The sequence below is a fragment of the Oncorhynchus nerka genome, linkage group LG15, assembly GCF_034236695.1.
Source record: "Oncorhynchus nerka isolate Pitt River linkage group LG15, Oner_Uvic_2.0, whole genome shotgun sequence".
Classification (NCBI taxonomy): Eukaryota; Metazoa; Chordata; class Actinopteri; order Salmoniformes; family Salmonidae; genus Oncorhynchus; species Oncorhynchus nerka.
Window position 1 is genome coordinate 94,726,253 of NC_088410.1, and position 26,111 is coordinate 94,752,363.

The 26,111-nt window shown below is 43.5% G+C and overlaps 2 protein-coding genes across 11 annotated transcripts in view; both read left to right on the top strand.

The window, feature by feature from the left end:
• prr13 (proline rich 13) overlaps window positions 1-2,136 on the top strand; it is a 2,329-nt gene extending 193 nt beyond the window's left edge. The window contains exons 2-4 of the mRNA XM_029645879.2: window positions 215-269; window positions 374-840; window positions 1,646-2,136. Of these exons, the coding sequence (XP_029501739.1) occupies window positions 254-269; window positions 374-840; window positions 1,646-1,690 (528 nt within the window). The 5' untranslated portion in view covers window positions 215-253 and the 3' untranslated portion in view covers window positions 1,691-2,136. The remainder of the gene's footprint in view (window positions 1-214; window positions 270-373; window positions 841-1,645) is intronic.
• Window positions 2,137-2,471: 335 nt separating this feature from the next.
• Window positions 2,472-20,187, top strand: LOC115117402 (poly(rC)-binding protein 2-like). 10 transcript variants are annotated; one of them, XM_065002057.1, is made up of 12 exons: window positions 2,475-2,640; window positions 4,017-4,156; window positions 5,434-5,490; window positions 5,590-5,706; window positions 6,035-6,166; window positions 7,249-7,383; window positions 7,558-7,632; window positions 8,271-8,312; window positions 10,002-10,100; window positions 15,618-15,680; window positions 15,897-16,066; window positions 18,834-20,187. In XM_065002057.1, the coding sequence occupies exons 2-12, from the start codon at window positions 4,088-4,090 to the stop codon at window positions 18,868-18,870; spliced, it is 996 nt and encodes a 331-aa protein (XP_064858129.1). In that variant the 5' UTR covers window positions 2,475-2,640; window positions 4,017-4,087; the 3' UTR covers window positions 18,871-20,187. The 10 variants fall into 10 exon arrangements, with proteins under 10 accessions (XP_064858137.1, XP_064858138.1, XP_064858129.1 ...); XM_065002061.1 differs by having other exon boundaries at window positions 10,029-10,100; XM_065002062.1 differs by having other exon boundaries at window positions 2,476-2,640; window positions 10,029-10,101; window positions 15,625-15,680.
• Window positions 20,188-26,111: the final 5,924 nt, after the last annotated feature.

Genomic DNA, 26,111 nt, shown 5'->3' on the forward strand with positions numbered 1-26,111 from the left:
TGTATAGTAACTTGTCGATATTTTGTTATAATTGGCCAAGCTCTATAGTGGACTAACCTGTTCATGTTATGTGTATCGTGGGAATGTGGTTGTGATACATCCACTCGATGTTGCTATCATTCGAATAGGCTATATAATAACTGGACTATGAATAAGTTGCATATAATTTACCTTTCTGCTATTCGTTTGTTTAAAGTACTTTTGTTTCTTCCAGGAGATCATCACTTTTTCATATTCATATTCAGGACACAACATGTGGCCTAACCAAGGTAGGTAGAATATATTAATACTATATTATGCCATAACTATCTTCATGTTATCGCCAAAGTTATATCAGTCGTATATATTACAACGTTTATGAAATCCTGTTCAGGTCCCCCTGGCCAGAACCCGGCCTTCCCCCCAGCCTACAACCCTGGATTCCCTTCTGGTCCAAACCCAGCACACCCTCAAGGCCAGAACCCCATGTACGCACCTGGCACAAACCCTGCTTATCCCCCTGGTATGGCCCCTGGTATGGCCCCCGGTATGGCCCCTGGTATGAATCCAGCCATGCCTCCAGGATCCATGCCTTACGGACAATACCCAGGAGGACAACAGCCTTATCCAGCTGGACCAGGTGCACCTGGTTACCCAGGAGTTCACCCAGGGCCCTACCCTGGTGGGGTCCATCCAGGTGGAGTCTACCCCGGGGGCATGCATCCCGGCATGGCTGGGGGTGTGGCGGGATTCGGGATGGGAGTCACTGGACACAAGGCACACAAAAAAATGAAGAAGGCGAAGGGGAAGAAGGCGCACAAAGCCGACAAACACCTGAAGCATCATGGAGGCCACAAGAAGGTGGGTGTCTCTCTGTGTTTGTTTGTTTGTGTGTGTCTGTGTGTCAATCAATAACAGGGAGGGTCTGTGGATTTTGAGTGCAGTCGACAGGTGACTGTACCTCCCACTGATGGTACCATGACTCACTCTGTGCTTCCCAATTGGCACCCTATTCCCTATAGTGCCCAGGTCACAAGTAGTGCTATAGGGTGCCATTTGGGATCAAACCGCTGTGTGTACTCTGAGTTAAGTCTGGTCCCCTCTGAGGTATTTGTACTGACCTGTTTGCTTTGCGTTAACATACTCACAAGTTTTGTTCATCACACGACTAGGAAGACTGGAAATCGATGCTCTTGCCCTGAGAACTAATCATGTGTGTGTGTACCAAACTTTTTGTTTATTTGTGTGAGTATATCGTTTCTCATCCTGCTGTCAAAAATGTTATTGTTTTGTTGTGAGAGAGTGAGGCTTGCCTGAGAGGGGGTAGAGCTGTCACCCTGCCTGTATCTTTTAAAAATGTCTACCCCCAGGACTTAATTGAGCATCTGATGCAATTTTTTATTTCTGGGTTTCCGAGGTTCTGTCCACCTATTTTCTTCTTGTTTCATTGGTGGGGTTGTGTGAGTGATGCCTCCTTTCTTTATTCAGTCGTCGAGACAACTTGTCATGTACTAGCTCTTACTAGCACGGATTTCACTGATAGCTTCTTTATTGATGAACTTACAACTCTTATGTGGTTGTCTTACCTAGTTGAATGAACTGACTGTAAGTCACTGTGGGTAAGAGAGTCTGCTAAATGACCTAAATGTTCATTTTTTCCCCCCAGCACTCTTCAAGCAGTAGCAGCAGCAGCAGCAGCGACGAGGAGTGATGTCACTAACAACATCCAACACAGTGTCGGAAAGACATCCTTGAATTAAATGGGGAAAAATGGCCTCTTCTTCTACCTAAATTGCAATGAGGTTAAAGGAATGTGTTAGGATGGGGGGGGCACTATTATTAAGAATGGGAAAAATAGATTGGAAAATGATTTGAATATTAATTGTATAACACTGTAACAAAAGTATGTATAATGAACACAATTATGCCTTCCCATAGTCTTAACATTTTAGGGATATAGGCCTATGAATGTGTGCACAGTCATGAGGATATGCACTATAATGTATAATATTATGCCTTTACACTGATGATAAGTAATATTTCAAATGGTTGATTATATTTCCAACTATAAATAATATATAGGCTATAGGTGAGCGAGATGTGTGGAATTTCCCCAGTAAAAAAAAAAACCCCAAATAAATATTTATTTTAATACTGGATTGATTTATTTTTTATTTTTAAGTACTGTATTTACATCACAAAATGTATCGGTTTGACTTTATATTTCAGCTCTGGCAGAGACATATTGCCTACGTTTGTATCCACGTGAACACATTTTTTTTTTTTTTTTTACCTTGCGGTGATACTGTAACAATTCCAATGTAGATTCTCGAGTAGTTTGTTACATTGTAACAGCTAATTGCAACATGCATAGCTTTGGAACGTCACATTTAACATTACCTACTGTAACTTTGTGCGCAGTGTCTTTGTAACCAGATAGGCGGGTTTATCGTGGCTGTGGGAGGGTTCGGTGAAAGGGGGAAGTTCAGACCTTCTACTTCTGTTGTCTTTGTGTAAAGCAGTGGAGCGCCCGATCTCACGCTATCACTCTTCCCTCTTCCCCGAATCCTTTTAAAACTCTCCCCTGGGTTTCTACCCTCCCGAACCTCTCCCCTTCTACCCCACCCTCCCCCCGACAACACATATCAAAACACGGATCAGGTAAGAACATTTAATATATATCTCTATATATACGTGTGCAATAAAATGTAAAGAAACGCACACCGCATCTTGCATATGGCTAGCTGGTAGCACGCATAGCCAGGCTTCACGTGGATTTGCCAGGCCGCAGTACTTGCACGCAGCTCATAATAAAGCCAGCACGAGCTGATTTATCAGTCATTTGGTTGCTATTTACGCGTGTTTATTTGTAAATGATCAGTGTTCGGGTGTGTGTAGCCAATATGAAACCGATGTATATTCTTTTAAATAATTGCTAGCGTGAATGTCAAATGGACAGTCATTCAAACGATATCGCTCCACATGCTCCACACACGGATGCTAGCCACCCAATTAGTATGCTATGCTAGGTCATGAAGCTAGCTCGGAGGGCGCCGGCCGGTGAGGCTCAACTGCACCCAGCTATTTATGAGTGAAATTGAATTCATTGCAGCCAAGTAATCGAACACATTGTCTATTAATTCACGAACTTGAACAGCAAGTTTGTTTCGCTCGGGATTCACTCTTGGGGGGGGGGGACTATTAACCAGCTTGTTAGCCTAACATGCTAGCTAGCGAACTGTATCTCTCGCCAGCAATGTGCTAAGTTACTAGCGAACTTAAAGATGCACGTGAACATGAATCATTGCTATGATGACCACTCTAACGAAGTTGGATTGTTACTTTTAGCCTAAAGGCAAGTTACTGTGCATGACTCATGATATAGTACTAATAATAATCATGCGTGCAACAGCCTCACACTAGAAGGCCCCATTCTTGTTTGCCAATCATATCTCAACTCCACACGATACTACCATGGAGTTCAGATACTTGACTACATTCTTGTTTTTGAAAATTAATTTATTTCCCCTCTTATAATAATGGCAATCCGTGTTAGAACTAAAAGCTGCTGTTGCTGAAAGAAATCTGGCATTATTTGGATGTTTTTTCAGCAGCTTACTTGTAAAACAGGGTCCTTAAATTATTTCAGCTCTAGACCCAATTTAAAAATGTAACGTCCTCCCATGACCCAAATGGAAAAATAAATGGCGTGTGATTTATAGATGTATTCTCGTAACTCGTGCCCCAACTCTTACATGACCAGTGCCCACTTTGTGTTTCCTACCCATAGTTTAAGAGACCCTCTTGCTAAACCGTAATATGCTATCAAGTTTCTTGAGATCAATAGCAAGCTAGCTAGCTATTTGGTGTTAGTGTGCAAAAGGCTGATGGGTAAAAACCAAAAACCCAGCTATTCTATACTTTTCACTGATCTCACATTCTATACTCAATTGTTCTCCTGCTTGTCCCTCAGCCCTATACTCTTCATCATATGCACTTTTCTAAAATGTCTTACTGTTCTCTTGTTCGACCTCCAGATCCCATCTTTGTGACCAAAGACCCCCGGTTTTGACCCTTAAACTACAGCTTCTCCCATCCGGTACTAATTATGGACTCCGGTGTGATTGAAGGAGGACTCAATGTCACCCTCACCATTCGATTGCTGATGCACGGCAAGGTGAGTGACCGCCCACAGCAGGTGTGACTTGAGTGTTAGCCCACAGAGATAAAGGCTAGGCAATGTCACCATGACCTTTCGATTGCTGATGCACGGGCACTGTGTGTGACCTCCCAGAGCAGGTGACAGCAGGATGTGACTAGAATGTTTTGGCCCGCTGAGCTAAAGCCTCTCAGACATTTAAGCTTGGGGAGCAAACACAAGTCTTCAGCTCTCAGACCAGGTTACCCATTTAAACATGGTTCGCCAAACCACCCCTATTAATGGTCCACGTGATCTTTTCAAATGACCAAACTCTTCTTTTACGCTGCAACTCTGTTTATCATAGTCACTTTAACTATACCTACATGTACATACTAACCGGTGCCCCTGCACATTGACTCTGTACCGGTACCACCTGTATATAGCCTCCACATTAACTCTGTACCGGTGCCCCCTGTATATAGCCTCCACATTGACTCTGTAGCGGTACCCCCTGTATATAGCCTCCACATTGACTCTGTACCGGTACCCCTGTATATAGCCTCCACATTGACTCTGTAGCGGTACCCCCTGTATATAGCCTCCACATTGACTCTGTACCGGTACCCCTGTATATAGCCTCCACATTGACTCTGTAGCGGTACCCCCTGTATATAGCCTCCACATTGACTCTGTAGCGGTACCCCCTGTATATAGCCTCCACATTGACTCTGTACCGGTACCCCTGTATATAGCCTCCACATTGACTCTGTAGCGGTACCCCCTGTATATAGCCTCCACATTGACTCTGTACCGGTACCCCTGTATATAGCCTCCACATTGACTCTGTAGCGGTACCCCCTGTATATAGCCTCCACATTAACTCTGTACCGGTACCACCTGTATATAGCCTCCACATTGACTCTGTAGCGGTACCCCCTGTATATAGCCTCCACATTGACTCTGTAGCGGTACCCCCTGTATATAGCCTCCACATTGACTCTGTACCGGTACCCCCTGTATATAGCCCCACTACTTTATAGCCTCCACATTAACTCTGTACCGGTACCACCTGTATATAGCCTCCACATTGACTCTGTACTGGTACCCCCTGTATATAGCCCCACTACTTTACTTATCTATTGTTTACCGAATACCTTTTTTTTTTTTTATTTTTTATACTTAACTGCATTTTTGGTTAAGGGCTTGTAAGTAAGCATTTCATTGTACGGTCTACTACATGTTGTATTCGGCACATGTGACAAATACACTTTGATTTTAATGATTTTTTAAAAAAATCATCTGTTCTCTTTTAGGAAGTCGGAAGCATCATCGGCAAGAAAGGTGAATCTGTGAAAAAGATGAGAGAAGAGGTGAGAAGCACACACACGTTTTTTTGTTTGTGCATATGCTGCCGCTAGAAAGTTATGTTTCCTCAATGCCTAATTTCTCGTCTCCCCTGTGGTTTCCAGAGCGGGGCTCGTATTAACATCTCAGAGGGGAACTGTCCTGAGAGGATCATCACTCTGGCAGGCCCCACCACCGCCATCTTCAAAGCATTCTCCATGATCATCGAAAAGCTGGAAGAGGTAACTTGCGGTAACAACTGTACTAGATCGGACAGACTGTTCATTTTGTCGTTATGGCACCTGTAGGAAATATGATGTTGCTTCCTCAGTCCAGCCAAGACGCAGGAAAGATGAACAGACTGGAGATGTGTTCAGCTGCTCTTTTAAGAAAAATGGAAGTTAATATAAAATGTTTTTAACTATCTTGTTTTTGTATTTCAAGTTCTAGTTTTCCTCAGTGACTGAACACCTCATATCCATCGACCATTGTGGTTAAAGGTGGAGCTGGAGAGTAAGTGATCCATTTATTGATATATATTTTTAAACCCCCCCCCCCCCCCCCTCCCAGGACATCAGCAGCTCCATGACGAACAGCACGGCCACCAGCAAGCCCCCGGTCACCCTACGCATCGTGGTGCCAGCCAGCCAGTGTGGCTCCCTCATCGGCAAGGGGGGCTGCAAGATCAAAGAAATAAGAGAGGTTGGTAGTAGACTATAAAGGAGGATGTAGAATGGAATCCCAACAACTGACCCCTGATCATCACTTGAAACACAATCGATATATAGAATCTCAATTAAAAATAAGGACACGATCAATGCCATATATAAAAGACATATTAAAGCAAACGAAAACGCAGACAGATTATAATCGCTAAATGTTTTAATTCTTATGGGACCTATTCACTGCCTAGCAGATGTCTTTAGGGATTCAATTCATTCTCCCAGAAACACCGGGGGGTGGAGGGAGAGAGAGAAACCAGAGTAGAGCCCTATCTGCTAGAGGAGCCGTCAGAAACACTGGTGGGTGGAGAGAGAGATAGAAACCAGAGTAGATATCTGCTAGAGGAGCCGTCAGAAACACTGGTGGGTGGAGGGAGAGAGAGAGATCTACTCTGGTTTCTATCTGCTAGAGGAGCCGTCAGTAACACTGGTGGTTGGAGGGAGAGAGAGAAACTAGAGTGGTTTCTATCTGCTAGAGGAGCCGTCAGAAACACTGGTGGGTGGAGGGAGAGCGAGAGATCTACTCTGGTTTCTATCTACTAGAGGAGCTGTCAGTAACACTGGTGGGTGGAGGGGGAGAGAGAAACCAGAGTAGAGCTCTATCTACTAGAGGAGCTGTCAGTAACACTGATGGGTGGAGGGGGAGAGAGAAACCAGAGTAGAGCCCTATCTGCTAGAGGAGCCGTCAGTAACACTGGTGGGTGGAGGGGGAGAGAGAAACCAGAGTAGAGCTCTATCTACTAGAGGAGCTGTCAGTAACACTGGTGGGTGGAGGGGGAGAGAGAAACCAGAGTAGAGCCCTATCTGCTAGAGGAGCTGTCAGTAACACTGGTGGGTGGAGGGGGAGAGAGAAACCAGAGTAGAGCTCTATCTACTAGAGGAGCTGTCAGTAACATAACAACAAGGTCTGGGGAAAGTATCATACTTGGAGGTGAAACGGCAAAAATCAATACGACTATTTTTGTTGAACTTACATTTGCACATTGTAGCAAATGAAGTCCAGACCAGTCAACCTCTCTCTCTGTCCTCTATCTGTCCTCTCTCTCTCTCTGTCCTCTCTAGTCGACAGGTGCTCAGGTACAGGTGGCAGGGGACATGCTTCCTAACTCTACAGAACGGGCCATTACTATCGCAGGGACGCCTCAGTCCATTATCGAGTGTGTCAAGCAGATCTGTGTAGTTATGCTCGAGGTAAGTGTAAGTAATATCCTCAGATCATCTATTTAATTCATCATAAATATACATTTTCTTCATTAAGAAATGACCCTTCCATTCTCTTTGGTAATAGTATCTCTTGCTCAATTCTACAAAAGTTTTTGAAAGCAGTTGTTGAATTGAACCCATTCTCATTCTCTCTTGTGTGTCCTACAGTCTCCCCCTAAGGGGGTCACCATCCCGTACCGACCCAAACCTTCAGGATCCCCTGTCATCTTTGCTGGAGGACAGGTATGTTTCATATATTTGTATTTAATTCAAACTACCGGTGCTTGAAAGGGGACAGGGGGGTTGCTTAGAGAAGAAAACAACGTGCAGTTGATCTGTTATCCTCCTCCTCTACTCGTGTACTTATTAAGAGGGTTCAGAGGTGGTGGTGGGGGCCAAGTCTAGGTCCAAGAGGCTTCTAAACATCGTCTACCCCCAAGCCATAAGACTCCCGAACATCAAGTCAAATGGATACCCAGACTATTTGCATTGTTCTCTCCCCGTCTTTTACACATTTCATAACTCTACCTAGATGTACATATTACCTCGACTAACTGGTGCCCCTGCACATTACTGACTCTGTACCGGTACCCCCCCCCCCCCCCCCCCCCTGTGTATAGTCTCACTATTGTTATTTTACTGCTACTCTTGAATTACTTGTTACTTTCATTTTATTTTAACTGCGTTGTTGGTCAAGCGTTTGTAAGTAAGCATTTCACTAAGGTCTACTACACCTGTTGTAATAGGCACATGTGACTAATAAAGTTTAATTTGAAGTAGTGTTCCATTTGAGATGCTCTGTGTGTGTGTGGAAGTGGCTCTTGTGTCTGTGTCACGGTGTTGATGGAATGCCTGTGAACACGTTGTTGTTGTTGTTTCAGGCGTACGCAGTTCAAGGACAGCATGCCATACCCCAGCCAGACGTAAGTGATGTTCTGTTGTCACCTTTCCATTGATGATTCCTGTGTCCCTATCCTCCCTGATCTACCACCTCTACCTATCCTCCCTGATCTACCACCTCTACCTATCCTCCCTGATCTACCACCTCTACCTATCCTCCCTGATCAACCACCTCTACCTATCCTCCCTGATCTACCACCTCTACCTATCCTCCCTGATCTACCACCTCTACCTATCCTCCCTGATCTACCACCTCTACCTATCCTCCCTGATCTACCACCTCTACCTATCCTCCCTGATCTACCACCTCTACCTATCCTCCCTGATCTACCACCTCTACCTATCCTCCCTGATCTACCACCTCTACCTATCCTCCCTGATCTACCACCTACCTACCTATCCTCCCTGATCAACCACCTCTACCTATCCTCCCTGATCTACCACCTCTACCTATCCTCCCTGATCTACCACCTCTACCTATCCTCCCTGATCTACCACCTCTACCTATCCTCCCTGATCTACCACCTCTACCTATCCTCCCTGATCTACCACCTCTACCTATCCTCCCTGATCTACCACCTCTACCTATCCTCCCTGATCTACCACCTCTACCTATCCTCCCTGATCTACCACCTCTACCTATCCTCCCTGATCTACCACCTCTACCTTTCCTCCCTGATCTACCACCTCTACCTATCCTCCCTGATCTACCACCTCTACCTATCCTCCCTGATCTACCACCTCTACCTATCCTCCCTGATCTACCACCTCTACCTATCCTCCCTGATCTACCTATCCTCCCTGATCTACCACATCTACCTATCCTCCCTGATCTACCACCTCTACCTATCCTCCCTGATCTACCACCTCTACCTATCCTCCCTGATCTACCACCTCTACCTATCCTCCCTGATCTACCATCTCTACCTATCCTCCCTGATCTACCATCTCTACCTATCCTCCCTGATCTACCATCTCTACCTATCCTCCCTGATCTACCATCTCTACCTATCCTTTCAGTTTTGCTGGTGTATTGACAGCTCACCACCTCAGCATATCACTATGGGTTTAGGAATGAGGTGTTAGTTCAGGATGAGCCTTGTATTACTGCCTCGGTGATACTGTGTTGGTTATGCCTGGTTGGTTTTGGTCGGGGCCCAGGAGAGAGAGATACTACATACGTTCTGTCCTGTCCATCCGCCAGAAGACTGTAAGAAACCTTTCCAGACGGAGTCCCAAGTTGTCCTGAGCTGCAGTGGAAAGACCGTGGAGTATAAAGGAATAGAATGATTCCCCAAGACACGCAACAATCGTCCATTTTAGAGCAACAGTTTGAGGATAAAATGCGCTAACTGGTCTTGTTCACTAGGTTACGCCATGCATTGCAACTATTGTCAAAAAGAAAGTTTTTGCCAATAGTAAATTATCATTTCTTATTGGACACGTCAGGAAGTTCAGGATCCAGTTGCAGAGGGAGGTGTTTAGTCCCAGGGTCCTTAGCGTAGTGATGAGCTTGGAGGGCACTGGTGTTGAACGCTGAGCTCTAGTCAATGAACAGTATTCTCACGTAGGTGTTTGGTACCCAATGAGCACGACCTCATCTACTATTATACATGTCTGGATGAATGTTGTGGTGAATGAAATGGTTTCTGTACTGTACTGACCATGCTTCTTTGCCCGTTTCTCCCCCGCCCCATCTCTTACCCTCACAGTCTTCCTCTGCCTCTATCTCTCCACAGCTCACCAAGCTCCACCAGCTGGCCATGCAGCAGAGCCCCTTTCCCATGGGCCCCAACAACACAGGGTTCCAAGGTACTGGGGACTTGACGATACAATGGCTTGTAGAAATAACGTTTTTAAAAGGTTCCGTAAACCACTGTGCTCAGAACTGGTGTGTTGGGACCAAAATGAGATCAGCATTAGGTTTCACTCAAGATATTTGATGCTTAAAATTTTTTTTTTTGAAACAATGTTTTATTAATGAAGGCAACCGGTCGTGAAAGACCAATGTTTTGGCTGCTAAGGCCATCGTTCGTGTGTCACCCTGATAGAAACAAACTCCTTGACGAAGGCTTCATCTCCTGTTTTGTAACATTTTGTTTCGATGAACATGCCATTAAGTGTTTAAATATAATGAATAGTCCCACATGCCACTACATTAAGTGTTTAAATATAATGAATAGTCCCACATGCCACTACATTAACAGTGTGTATAAATATAATGAATAGTCCCACATGCCACTACATTAACAGTGTGTATAAATATAATGAATAGTCCCACATGCCACTACATTAACAGTGTATATAAATATAATGAATAGTCCCACATGCCACTACATTAACAGTGTGTATAAATATAATGAATAGTCCCACATGTCACTACATTAACAGTGTGTATAAATATAATGAATAGTCCCACATGTCACTACATTAAGTGTTTAAATATAATGAATAGTCCCACATGTCACTACATTAAGTGTATAAATATAATGAATAGTCCCACATGTCACTACATTAACAGTGTGTATAAATATAATGAATAGTCCCACATGTCACTACATTAAGTGTATAAATATAATGAATAGTCCCACATGTCACTACATTAACAGTGTATATAAATATAATGAATAGTCCCACATGCCATTACATTAACAGTGTGTATAAATATAATGAATAGTCCCACATGTCACTACATTAAGTGTATAAATATAATGAATAGTCCCACATGTCACTACATTAACAGTGTATATAAATATAATGAATAGTCCCACATGTCACTACATTAAGTGTTTAAATATAATGAATAGTCCCACATGTCACTACATTAACAGTGTGTATAAATATAATGAATAGTCCCACATGTCACTACATTAACAGTGTATATAAATATAATGAATAGTCCCACATGTCACTACATTAACAGTGTATATAAATATAATGAATAGTCCCACATGTCACTACATTAACAGTGTATATAAATATAATGAATAGTCCCACATGTCACTACATTAACAGTGTATATAAATATAATGAATAGTCCCACATGTCACTACATTAAGTGTTTAAATATAATGAATAGTCCCACATGTCACTACATTAACAGTGTATATAAATATAATGAATAGTCCCACATGTCACTACATTAAGTGTTTAAATATAATGAATAGTCCCACATGTCACTACATTAACAGTGTATATAAATATAATGAATAGTCCCACATGTCACTACATTAAGTGTTTAAATATAATGAATAGTCCCACATGTCACTACATTAAGTGTTTAAATATAATGAATAGTCCCACATGTCACTACATTAAGTGTTTAAATATAATGAATAGTCCCACATGTCACTACATTAAGTGTTTAAATATAATGAATAGTCCCACATGTCACTACATTAAGTGTTTAAATATAATGAATAGTCCCACATGTCACTACATTAAGTGTATAAATATAATGAATAGTCCCACATGTCACTACATTAAGTGTTTAAATATAATGAATAGTCCCACATGCCACTACATTAACAGTGTATATAAATATAATGAATAGTCCCACATGCCACTACATTAACAGTGTGTATAAATATAATGAATAGTCCCACATGTCACTACATTAACAGTGTGTATAAATATAATGAATAGTCCCACATGTCACTACATTAACAGTGTGTATAAATATAATGAATAGTCCCACATGTCACTCCATTAAGTGTTTAAATATAATGAATAGTCCCACATGTCACTACATTAAGTGTTTAAATATAATGAATAGTCCCACATGTCACTACATTAAGTGTTTAAATATAATGAATAGTCCCACATGTCACTACATTAACAGTGTGTATAAATATAATGAATAGTCCCACATGTCACTACATTAAGTGTTTAAATATAATGAATAGTCCCACATGTCACTACATTAAGTGTTTAAATATAATGAATAGTCCCACATGTCACTACATTAACAGTGTAGTCCCACATGTCATATAAATATAATGAATAGTCCCACATGCCACTACATTAACAGTGTGTATAAATATAATGAATAGTCCCACATGTCACTACATTAACAGTGTGTATAAATATAATGAATAGTCCCACATGTCACTACATTAACAGTGTGTATAAATATAATGAATAGTCCCACATGTCACTCCATTAAGTGTTTAAATATAATGAATAGTCCCACATGTCACTACATTAAGTGTTTAAATATAATGAATAGTCCCACATGTCACTACATTAAGTGTTTAAATATAATGAATAGTCCCACATGTCACTACATTAACAGTGTATATAAATATAATGAATAGTCCCACATGTCACTACATTAAGTGTTTAAATATAATGAATAGTCCCACATGTCACTACATTAAGTGTTTAAATATAATGAATAGTCCCACATGTCACTACATTAAGTGTTTAAATATAATGAATAGTCCCACATGTCACTACATTAAGTGTTTAAATATAATGAATAGTCCCACATGTCACTACATTAAGTGTATATAAATATAATGAATAGTCCCACATGTCACTACATTAAGTGTTTAAATATAATGAATAGTCCCACATGCCACTACATTAACAGTGTATATAAATATAATGAATAGTCCCACATGCCACTACATTAACAGTGTGTATAAATATAATGAATAGTCCCACATGTCACTACATTAACAGTGTGTATAAATATAATGAATAGTCCCACATGTCACTACATTAACAGTGTGTATAAATATAATGAATAGTCCCACATGTCACTACATTAAGTGTTTAAATATAATGAATAGTCCCACATGTCACTACATTAAGTGTTTAAATATAATGAATAGTCCCACATGTCACTCCATTAAGTGTTTAAATATAATGAATAGTCCCACATGTCACTACATTAAGTGTTTAAATATAATGAATAGTCCCACATGTCACTACATTAAGTGTTTAAATATAATGAATAGTCCCACATGTCACTACATTAACAGTGTTATAAATATAATGAATAGTCCCACATGTCATTACATTAAGTGTTTAAATATAATGAATAGTCCCACATGTCACTACATTAACAGTGTATAAAATATAATGAATAGTCCCACATGTCACTACATTAACAGTGTATATAAATATAATGAATAGTCCCACATGTCACTACATTAACAGTGTTTAAATATAATGAATAGTCCCACATGTCACTACATTAACAGTGTTTAAATATAATGAATAGTCCCACATGTCACTACATTAACAGTGTGTATAAATATAATGAATAGTCCCACATGTCACTACATTAAGTGTTTAAATATAATGAATAGTCCCACATGTCACTACATTAAGTGTTTAAATATAATGAATAGTCCCACATGTCACTACATTAAGTGTTTAAATATAATGAATAGTCCCACATGTCACTACATTAAGTGTTTAAATATAATGAATAGTCCCACATGTCACTACATTAAGTGTTTAAATATAATGAATAGTCCCACATGTCACTACATTAACAGTGTGTATAAATATAATGAATAGTCCCACATGTCACTACATTAAGTGTTTAAATATAATGAATAGTCCCACATGTCACTACATTAAGTGTTTAAATATAATGAATAGTCCCACATGTCACTACATTAACAGTGTGTATAAATATAATGAATAGTCCCACATGTCACTACATTAAGTGTTTAAATATAATGAATAGTCCCACATGTCACTACATTAACAGTGTATATAAATATAATGAATAGTCCCACATGTCACTACATTAAGTGTTTAAATATAATGAATAGTCCCACATGTCACTACATTAACAGTGTGTATAAATATAATGAATAGTCCCACATGCCACTACATTAACAGTGTGTATAAATATAATGAATAGTCCCACATGTCACTACATTAACAGTGTATATAAATATAATGAATAGTCCCACATGTCACTACATTAAGTGTTTAAATATAATGAATAGTCCCACATGTCACTCCATTAAGTGTTTAAATATAATGAATAGTCCCACATGTCACTACATTAAGTGTTTAAATATAATGAATAGTCCCACATGTCACTCCATTAAGTGTTTAAATATAATGAATAGTCCCACATGTCACTACATTAAGTGTTTAAATATAATGAATAGTCCCACATGTCACTCCATTAAGTGTTTAAATATAATGAATAGTCCCACATGCCATTACATTAACAGTGTATATAAATATAATGAATAGTCCCACATGCCATTACATTAACAGTGTATATAAATATAATGAATAGTCCCACATGTCACTACATTAACAGTGTATATAAATATAATGAATAGTCCCACATGTCACTACATTAACAGTGTATATAAATATAATGAATAGTCCCACATGTCACTACATTAAGTGTTTAAATATAATGAATAGTCCCACATGTCACTACATTAAGTGTTTAAATATAATGAATAGTCCCACATGTCACTGTCACATTAAGTGTTTAATTATAAATATAATGAATAGTCCCACATGTCACTACATTAAGTGTTTAAATATAATGAATAGTCCCACATGTCACTACATTAAGTGTTTAAATATAATGAATAGTCCCACATGTCACTACATTAAGTGTTTAAATATAATGAATAGTCCCACATGTCACTACATTAAGTGTATAAATATAATGAATAGTCCCACATGTCACTACATTAAGTGTTTAAATATAATGAATAGTCCCACATGTCACTACATTAAGTGTTTAAATATAATGAATAGTCCCACATGTCACTACATTAAGTGTATAAATATAATGAATAGTCCCACATGTCACTACATTAAGTGTTTAAATATAATGAATAGTCCCACATGTCACTACATTAAGTGTTTAAATATAATGAATAGTCCCACATGTCACTACATTAAGTGTATAAATATAATGAATAGTCCCACATGTCACTACATTAAGTGTTTAAATATAATGAATAGTCCCACATGTCACTACATTAAGTGTTTAAATATAATGAATAGTCCCACATGTCACTACATTAAGTGTTTAAATATAATGAATAGTCCCACATGTCACTCCATTAAGTGTTTAAATATAATGAATAGTCCCACATGTCACTACATTAACAGTGTATATAAATATAATGAATAGTCCCACATGTCACTCCATTAAGTGTTTAAATATAATGAATAGTCCCACATGTCACTACATTAACAGTGTATATAAATATAATGAATAGTCCCACATGTCATTACATTAACAGTGTATATAAATATAATGAATAGTCCCACGTTCCTCTTGGTCCTGGATGTTTATTTATACATTGTTGTATTTTTGTCTTGTTGATTTAGGAGGGATGGATGCGTCTGCCCAGACCAGTTCCCATGAGATGACCATTCCAAATGATGTAAGTATTTCCACAGTGACGACTCTGACCCGCCCATTTTAAGTGGTTGGACAGTTCAAACTGTCAATCACATCCATTCTAGTTGATTGGCTAAACTGACTACCTGGTTTTCTCCCTCTTTCTAGTTGATTGGCTTAACTGATTTTCTGTCTCTCCCCCCCCCCCCCCCTCTAGTTGATTGGCTTAACTGATTTCCTGTTCCTCCCCTCCCTCTAGTTGATTGGCTGCATAATCGGTCGCCAGGGTTCTAAGATCAATGAGATCCGTCAGATGTCGGGTGCCCAGATAAAGATCGCCAACCCTGTGGATGGCTCCGCAGACAGACCGGTCACCATCACTGGTTCTGCTGCCTCCATCAGCCTGGCAGAGTACCTCATCAACGCCAGGTCAGACACAACATCACAGTTCGATCAAATACAAAATCTGTTATTCTCAGAGAGAGTCAGAGAGAGAGAGTCAGAGAGAGAGAGTCAGAGAGAGAGAGTCAGAGAGAGAGAGAGTCAGAGAGAGAGAGAGTCAGAGAGAGAGAGAGTCAGAGAGAGAGAGAGTCAGAGAGAGAGAGAGTCAGAGAGAGAGAGAGTCAGAGAGAGAGAGAGTCAGAGAGAGAGAGTCAGAGAGAGAGAGAGTCAGAGAGAGAGAGAGTCAGAGAGAGAGAGTCAGAGAGGGTCAGAGAGAGAGAGAGTCAGAGAGAGAGAGAGAGTCAGAGAGAGAGAGTCAGAGAGAGAGAGAGTCAGTCAGTTTGACCGTTGCAAAATTCCAGAAATGTTCCCCAAAATTCCTAGGATGACTGTTTCCCCGTTGGAGGACTTCCTGCATGGTCCCTCTTGGTTCCTGGAATCCTCCAACCGGTGGTCTTTCGGTTCTGGGACATTCTTGACTTTTAGTTTCTGGTCTTGGTTGGTGGAGCAGGCTTTTGATCTGGCCCAACACTAACTAACACAGAGCTGGGTTGGAACAGAAGCCTGCAGCTCTCCAGAACTATAGTAACGCAGTATTCTACCATGCCCTTTCTGGTATCAACCCACCACCCCGCACCACTGTACTTGGGCCGTTGACATTTGGGCGCCTCCCAGTAATACAGTACAATGTGTTTGTGTTCGACTGACCCCCTAGCCTCCTAACACCAACCTCTAAAATCATGTACTGTTATTGTACTGGCTCTCTGCTGAATAGCATCAGTTTAAAAACGAGACAGTGAACACAATCATTCGTCTTGATCACATAATGAGTAGCTATTTGGGATTCAAGGTGATTTGTAGTTCAGCGACTCTGTGCAGTCCGGCTGCAACATTGTCTGTCTCAAATACGCACACTGTCTCTAGAAACATGAGTCAGACTTGTAATGATGTCATCTTCCCGTGTCCTCACTGACGGCTGCTATGCCTAGTTGTCCTTTTGCCTTGTCTATCAGACTGTCACCCCCTCCCTCCCCCCCTGACTGTCAGTCTGTCCCCCTCATCCCCCCCCTGACTGTCAGTCTGTTCACCCCCCCCCTCATCCCCCTCCCTGACTGTCAGTGTGTTTCCCTCCCTGACTGTCAGTCTGTCTCCCTCCCTCCCCTGACTGTCAGTCTGCCCCCCTCCCTCCCCTGACTGTCAGTCTGCCCCCCACCCCTCATCTCTCCCTTCATACTCACCAGCCTTCCCTGTAACCCGTCCCGACTGTCCCTCTTTTTCCTTGTCTCTGTTGTTTCTACAGCGTAGAGTCCTCTAAACCCTCCTCCTCGAACCCCGAACAGACCCACAGCACCAGCCTCCTCTGCCCTCCTCTTCTCTCCACCACTACCACCTCCTCTCCTGCTGCTACTTCCTCTACTGCTTCTTCCTCCTCCTCCTCTTCTTCCTCCTGTTTGGCGCCCCCTTCCTCCATTTCTCTGTCCTTGTTGGTTCCTCCAGACACTCCCTCTGACTCCCCTACTATCCCCTGTGTCACCAGTCTGCTCAGTCTTAAGCCCCTCCCCCTCCTGGCCCTCCACTCAGCCAATCCTGAGCCAAAGCTCTCCCCAGAGCTGGGTTCCAAGTCTAAGAGGCGAAGGCTTTCCCCTTACTAACACTACAGACATGAAGTACGTCCCAAATGACACTTACTGTATAGTGCTCTACTTTTGACCATGGCCCTATGCGCAATAGGGTGCTATTTGGGATGTAGTCCAGCTTAGTGTTGTCTGTACTGGGTCTTGCTCTACCGTTGTACCTGGCTGTGCATCATGCTTCTTAACTATAAAAAATAATAATAAAATGGAAAAAGTCACACACACAAAAAAAGCTAAATGCCCAGATGTGGCCTGAGGTCTCGTCCCCATGTGTTGTGGATCCACTGCTTGGTTTTGTCACCTTCACCAAAGGACTCTCGAGTCCCTGTTCTTTCAATCTAACGACACTCTGCATCAGCATGGACACTCTGTTCTCAGACTGACTTTATTGACTATAATCTTGTTGTTGGTTCCTCTTCTTTCTGTAAGCTCAGGTAACACCTCTCATGTCATCTTTATATTGAGATCTCAAACTAGATTTCATTTATTCTGAGGAAAAGATGGGAATATGAACTTTGCCATACCTGGGTAATATATGTGGTAGCTAGTTACATCTGTGAACTGTTTATTATATTGCTGATATCCTTGATTGAACACATTTAGTGTAACATGTTGAAGTAGTCTCACTGGGTGTCATGCTCACTTTAATCGTTTATCCTCGAGTATCATATGTTATCTAATCACCCTCATTTTTGGGTCATTGGACCTCTATGACTTCAGGAAATTGATGTCTTCGTAACTAAAGTAGTTTAGAATGATTGAATCGAGCCATAGACCTACTGCATGGCCAGCTCAAATGCTGCTCACCACTGCTTTATAGTCCTTTAGTACTGGGCGGAAGTCAGCGACAACAATTCAGAGTATAGGAAAGAAGTTGAATGAGTTGTTAGCATTTGGATGTGATGTCAAGGACACGGGATCCTCTCAGCTGATTTGGATATTTGAATCAACAGAGAGGGGTTTGTTTCTATTGGGGTAGATGTTTTGCATTGTGAATTGTAAGAACCTTCGGTGAGTTGGTAAAAGTTTTAAATTGTAAAAAGGTTTTATCGTGTCTGATTTGAAACGCACAGCTTGGCTTATTCTCTCCCCCTTCGATCTCTCAATGTGTGTCTCTCCAGGCTCTCATCTGAAGCAACAGGACTGGCGACCAACTGATAGAACAGGCTCTGCATAGATGTGATCTGCACTAACCCCCCCCCCTCCCACACACACACACCCATTTTACCTTCTACCACTCATCGTTCCATCACTCAGCTCTCTCCTTTAGTGGTCAATGCAACTATCCAACATAGTTTTACTTTTTTTTTTTTTTTGTCATTTAGAAATCACACCACCCATTTTAAAATAATAATAATTTGTTTATCTGCATTCATTTGTTTTTACGAAGAAAACATTTTGGTTTTTAGGTCCCTTTTTGAGTCCGTGTTGAAAGTTTTTTTTAATGATTTATTCTTAGATAGTTTTATTTTTTGGGGGGGGAATGAAAGCTCTCCTTGTCTGTCTTTACACTGTCACAAAAGACTAGATAGAGGAGAGTAATCTGAAGGTTTAGACTAGACTAGATAGAGGAGAGTAATCTGAAGGTTTAATTCTGTAAAAGGTACATTTTTTTTTCTTAAAATGAAAAGGACAAAATAAATAAAAGCCTCTAAAATAAAAATAGATTGACTGTTTTTTTTTCCCGTGCGCATATTTAAACCCCTCTAGTCATTTTATTCATTGAATATCTGCAGAAACTCACCTTGGTTTTAATGTTTGTCACCAAAGGGGGAAACGTGGAGCTTGTGTTGTTGTCACTACTGGTGCTTTGGGTATGATGAATATCTCTAACAGTACTAGCATTAATGGAAAATGCTTTAAAAAAACACGTACAAACACATTTCACCTTAAACCTTTTTTTTGTTTCCTTTTGTCATTCCTATTTTTCTATCTTCTCTTTTACCCCGTGTCATGTTCAGGATGTGTCCCAAATTGCACACTAGTTCCTATATAGTGCACTATTAACGTAATGAGGGGGCCATTTGGGATGCCGACTATAATGCTTGGGTCGGAAGGTTGTTGGGGTTCTGCTCGAGGGCTAGGAAGCAGAGAGGACGATCCTCATTTTTCTTTAAAGATAATACCACAAAAGAAAAGTTGCAATATTTGTTTTAAATGGAGGAAATATTTTTGTTTTAACTACCAAAGGGGATCGAATCCTGAATAATGACAGGCGTGTGTGTCTAAGTGTGAGGAGAGAAACTAAGATATATTATGAATGATCGTTATTAAGCTGAAACTAAGACAAAGAAAAGGGTGTTTTAAATTGGTTAACACTAGTTTCCTGCTCTTTGCTGAAGTCAGAATTTATTTTTTATTATTTGCAGGAAATAAATCTTTTGTGCACGTTTTTGGAAAGACTGTAGACCTGGGTGCCACCACATTGTTAAAATAAACTACAGAAATAAAGATGTGAAATGCTCAAACTTCAAATTCTCTGTCTTTGTGTTGCTTCGTGTGTGTGTGTGTGTGGGGGGTTCTACTCTATGCATTCGGTTATCTGGAATGGTCCCTGCTACGCTTTTATAAAAATCATTCTGCATTAATAACCAAAACTGAAACATTGCCAGTTTTTGAACAGTGAGTCGTTTATTTCTTTCTTAATTTGCTTCTTAAATATATTTATTGTACACAGATACAATACATAATGCAATATAAAACAAACAGTTCTTTTTTTTAATTTATTTTTTAATAAAGTAGGAGTCTGTTTTTGATTCAGCATTACGGAAACTAGCCTGATCCCAGATCTGTTTGTAAAGCTCTTGCCAAACATTGGTGTTCCTGACAATGACCATAGGAGTTAGTAAGACAATACTAACAAACAGATCTGGGACCAGGCTAATTTGAAAACATACAATAATGACCCTCTATTTCTCCAGTCACCAGAGGCCATTGATCTTTTTGCTGTATTGGCAACAAAACAATGAATTATTTATCCGTTTGATGACATCTGTCTGGATGTCATTCAGCATAAGACCTAGTAGTTAATGAAGTTAATGCTTGACTTTATGGGACAGAATACATTCTGAGATCAGAACATTCAAAATAAACACTATAAAACCTTAATATATTAAGGAGCTGCCATTTTCTAGCTTATCAAATGGAACCTGCTGCGTCATCCCGATAGAGTGGACTGTGAAGTTGGAGTGGAATCCTCAATGCTACAGAGGATTTAATGGAGACTGTTCAAACATGGGCCTCTATTGTGTCCCAGTTCTGCCCAAGTTTACACTTCCACACTCCTCCCTGTGGATCAAAACAAAAAATGGATCTGGTTGATGGTGGTTCCACCATATTTCTTAATCCAGTCCTTTTCAATCCATGAACGGAAAAGAACAAGTGCACATTTAGGGACGGGTGGAGAATCGGGATGCGACCTTTAGTTGCCAGGTAACTAGTTAGGAACAAACTCATCTGTTGCTGTTGAGTTGGATAGTTTCCATAGAGATGGGATAGATCGGTCATTGGTGAGTGGTGGTGATGTCATAGAACTAGAATCCCTTTAGATTCTGTTTCTATGGGTGATAAGTCCCTTTGATCTGAGCCTCATGCTCTGACTGACATCTGCATTTGGACAGGAAGTACAATCCAACCCATACATACTATATTACAAGCATGCTCTAGTGATCTATCTGTACACTTCTAGATGCACATGGTCTGTGACCGAGGTTTCATCCCTAATGGCACCCTATTCCTTAAGAAGTGCGCTACTTTTGACCCAAAGCTTTGGGGAAAAGTAGCGCACTATATATAGATAAGGATGCCATTTGAGATTTGACCTGAGGTTTTGTTCTCAAAGGTATCCTAGTAGGTGGTATTGCATTTTAATACAGTATAAACACTGCAATACCAAAGAAATACAATAGTTGATCTACAAAAACATGTCAAGACAGACCCTGAAAGAAAAGGGCTGGGCTATAGGTTAGTTTTGCTCCATGCTGTAGCCAGGGGAATGATTCTGAGTTTGTGGACATATTGCTTGTTCTTTAGCTATTATTGTTCTGTTCTCCAGCCTGTGTCTTAATGCCAAAGAAATAGAAGCACTCGATTAGATTCTATTTCTATGCTTACTAATGCCCAGTCATTATGAACAGCATCCGGTACCAGACCAAATAGAATTTCTATGTTATAGAATATCTATGTTCAGATTCAGTAGGCAACTGTTGAACGCTTTCAGATAGAAATGTCATGAATAGAGCTGACATGATTTCTTTGTTGTCAGAGAGGCATGCTTGTTCTATATAACATATTTCTATGTGAGCATTCCACAACGTCGTGCGCTGCTTAAAGCAACCCAGTTCTGCAACCGTTTACTCTAGGAGCCAAACAGAAGCAAACGGAATGAAACGGGGAGGGACCTACCTGAATTTGTCCAATAGAAAGTCTTGTTTTCGTTGCACAACGGTTTCCGTTATGAATACACCCCTGTTCTGTCTGGTACAATACAATAACGCCCTCTAGTGTAAAACATCAGTCAGCACCATTACATGATACAGTGATAACATTTTAACTCATACAAATGATATTTCTTCCTTGTATAGTGTGTCAAGAGGTCAGATATTTACATACAGTTAATGTTAACATAAATAAAATACAAATTGTATACAAAATTAGGACAACAAAATCCCTGATGCAAAACTATAAATACATGAAATTGTAAACAACTTAAATAATGTAGACATTGATTTTTCTCTTGTACTCAATAAATAAATGAAATGACACTCAGTGCATAATGCTGGTGAGGAAACACAGGAATTTGGACATAAATAATCACTACAAATGAAGTAAACATGAAGTGCAACAAAAAAAAAAAACATTAGGTGCCTCACCGATGATGTGGACATTGACAATTGGAAGGTGTAATGACACTAATATTGTGAAATCTGAATGGGAGACATTACATAGGTAGATGTTGAAATATGACACTTTTTTTTGTTGTTTTTGTTTTTGTTTACAAAATCAAGAAGTAAGAAACCACAGGGTGGATAGTGAAGGAATCACTACAACATGTAGACATGTTGTCTGGTGGTGAGTTGAAGTGTTTTTGCAAGGCTGGGTTTGGGGAGTGTTGGTCTAAGACCAGTTTATGTGTTATAATGACCAAAGGAGTTGGCAAGGAAGCAGAAAGAGATCTGTCGAGTAGGACTGGGGAGTAGGACTGGGGGAGTAGGACTGGGGAGTAGGACTGGGGAGTAGGGCTGGGGGAGTAGGACTGGGGGAGTAGGACTGGGGAGTAGGACTGGGGAGTAGGGCTGGGGGAGTAGGGCTGGGGGAGTAGGACTGGGGGAGTAGGACTGGGGAGTAGGGCTGGGGGAGTAGGGCTGGGGGAGTAGGACTGGGGGAGTAGGGCTGGGGAGTAGGACTGGGGAGTAGGACTGGGGGAGTAGGGCTGGGGAGTAGGACTGGGGGAGTAGGGCTGGGGGAGTAGGGCTGGGGAGTAGGACTGGGGGAGTAGGGCTGGGGGAGTAGGGCTGGGGGAGTAGGGCTGGGGAGTAGGACTGGGGAGTAGGGCTGGGGGAGTAGGACTGGGGGAGTAGGGCTGGGTGAGACCAAAGGAGTAGGACTGGACTGGGAGTAGGACTGGGGGAGTAGGGCTGGGTGAGTAGGGCTGGGGGAGTAGGACTGGGGGAGTAGGGCTGGGGGAGTAGGACTGGGGAGTAGGGCTGGGGAGTAGGGCTGGGGAGTAGGACTGGGGGAGTAGGGCTGGGGGAGTAGGGCTGGGGGAGTAGGACTGGGGGAGTAGGACTGGGGGAGTAGGACTGGGGGAGTAGGGCTGGGGAGTAGGGCTGGGGGAGTAGGGCTGGGGGAGTAGGACTGGGGGAGTAGGACTGGGGAGTAGGACTGGGGGAGTAGGGCTGGGGGAGTAGGACTGGGGAGTAGGGCTGGGGGAGTGAGTAGGGCTGGGGGAGTAGGACTGGGGGAGTAGGGCTGGGGAGTAGGACTGGGGAGTAGGGCTGGGGAGTAGGGCTGGGGGAGTAGGGCTGGGGGAGTAGGACTGGGGGAGTAGGGCTGGGTGAGTAGGGCTGGGGAGTAGGACTGGGGGGAGTAGGGCTGGGGGAGTAGGGCTGGGGGAGTAGGACTGGGGGAGTAGGGCTGGGGGAGTAGGACTGGGGGAGTAGGGCTGGGTGAGTAGGGCTGGGGGAGTAGGACTGGGGGAGTAGGGCTGGGGGAGTAGGGCTGGGGGAGTAGGACTGGGGAGTAGGGCTGGGGAGTAGGGCTGGGGAGTAGGACTGGGGAGTAGGACTGGGGAGTAGGGCTGGGGGAGTAGGACTGGGGAGTAGGGCTGGGGGAGTAGGACTGGGGAGTAGGGATCTGGGGTAGTAGGGCTGGGGGAGTAGGACTGGGGAGTAGGACTGGGGGAGTAGGGCTGGGGAGTAGGACTGGGGGAGTAGGACTGGGGAGTAGGGCTGGGGGAGTAGGACTGGGGGAGTAGGACTGGGGGAGTAGGGCTGGGGAGTAGGACTGGTGGAGTAGGACTGGGGAGTAGGACTGGGGAGTAGGACTGGTGGAGTAGGACTGGGGAGTAGGACTGGGGAGTAGGACTGGTGGAGTAGGACTGGGGAGTAGGACTGGGGAGTAGGACTGGTGGAGTAGGACTAGGGAGTAGGACTGGGGAGTAGGACTGGTGGAGTAGGACTGGGGAGTAGGGCTGGGGGAGTAGGACTGGGGAGTAGGACTGGGGGAGTAGGACTGGGGAGTAGGACTGGGGAGTAGGACTGGGGAGTAGGGCTGGGGAGTAGGACTGGTGGAGTAGGACTGGGGAGTAGAGCTGGGGAGTAGGACTGGTGGAGTAGGGCTGGGGAGTAGAGCTGGGGAGTAGGACTGGTGAGTAGGGCTGGGGAGTAGGGCTGGGGGAGTAGGGCTGGGGAGAGTAGGGCTGGGGGAGTAGGGCTGGGGGAGAGGACTGGGGGAGGGCTGGGGAGTAGGGCTGGGAGAGTAGGACTGGGGAGTAGGGCTGGGAGAGTAGGGCTGGGGAGTAGGGCTGGGAGAGTAGGACTGGGGAGTAGGACTGGGGGAGTAGGGCTGGGGAGTAGGACTGGGGAGTAGGGCTGGGGAGTAGGGCTGGGGAGTAGGGCTGGGGAGTAGGACTGGGGAGGACTGGGGAGGGCTGGGGAGTAGGGACTGGGGAGTAGGGCTGGGGGAGTAGGACTGGGGAGTAGGGCTGGGGAGTAGGACTGGGGAGTAGGGCTGGGGGAGTAGGACTGAGGAGTAGGGCTGGGGAGTAGGACTGGGGAGTAGGGCTGGGGAGTAGGACTGGGGGAGTAGGGGCTGGGGAGTAGGACTGGGGAGTAGGGCTGGGGAGTAGGGCTGGGGAGTAGGACTGGGGAGTAGGGCTGGGGAGTAGGGCTGGGGAGTAGGACTGGGGAGTAGGACTGGTGGAGTAGGGCTGGGGAGTAGGACTGGGGAGTAGGACTGGGGGAGTAGGACTGGGGAGTAGGGCTGGGGAGTAGGGCTGGGGGAGTAGGACTGGGGGAGTAGGGCTGGGGAGTAGGACTGGGGGAGTAGGGCTGGGGAGTAGGACTGGGGAGTAGGACTGGGGAGTAGGGCTGGGGGAGTAGGGCTGGGGGAGTAGGACTGGGGAGTAGGGCTGGGGAGTAGGACTGGGGAGTAGGGCTGGGGAAGTAGGACTGGGGAGTAGGGCTGGGGAGTAGGGCTGGGGAGTAGGACTGGGGAGTAGGACTGGGGAGTAGGGCTGGGGAGTAGGACTGGGGAGTAGGACTGGGGAGTAGGGCTGGGGGAGTAGGGCTGGGGAGTAGGACTGGGGAGTAGGGCTGGTGGAGTAGGGCTGGGGAGTAGGGCTGGGGAGTAGGACTGGGGAGTAGGACTGGGGAGTAGGGCTGGGGAGTAGGACTGGGGAGTAGGACTGGGGGAGTAGGGCTGGGGAGTAGGACTGGGGAGTAGGGCTGGGGAGTAGGACTGGGGAGTAGGGCTGGTGGAGTAGGGCTGGGGGAGTAGGGCTGGGGAGTAGGACTGGGGGTAGGACTGGGGGAGTAGGGCTGGGGAGTAGGACTGGGGAGTAGGGCTGGGGAGTAGGACTGGGGAGTAGGGCTGGGGAGTAGGACTGGGGAGTAGGGCTGGGGAGTAGGGCTGGGGGAGTAGGACTGGGGGAGTAGGACTGGGGAGTAGGGCTGGGGAGTAGGACTGGGGAGTAGGACTGGGGAGTAGGACTGGGGAGTAGGGCTGGTGGAGTAGGGCTGGGGGAGTAGGGCTGGGGAGTAGGACTGGGGAGTAGGACTGGGGGAGTAGGGCTGGGGAGTAGGGCTGGGGAGTAGGACTGGGGAGTAGGGCTGGGGGAGTAGGACTGGGGAGTAGGGCTGGGGAGTAGGACTGGGGGAGTAGGGCTGGGGAGGGACTGG

Excerpts from the sequence above, each read along its gene's own strand:
- LOC115117402 (XM_065002057.1), top strand. The coding sequence starts at position 4,088 with ATGGACTCCGGTGTGATTGAAGGAGGACTCAATGTCACCCTCACCATT. Across the intron at positions 6,167-7,248 it reads AGATCAAAGAAATAAGAGAG|TCGACAGGTGCTCAGGTACA; the intron begins GTTGGTAGTAGA and ends TGTCCTCTCTAG. Across the intron at positions 15,681-15,896 it reads AGATGACCATTCCAAATGAT|TTGATTGGCTGCATAATCGG; the intron begins GTAAGTATTTCC and ends CCCTCCCTCTAG.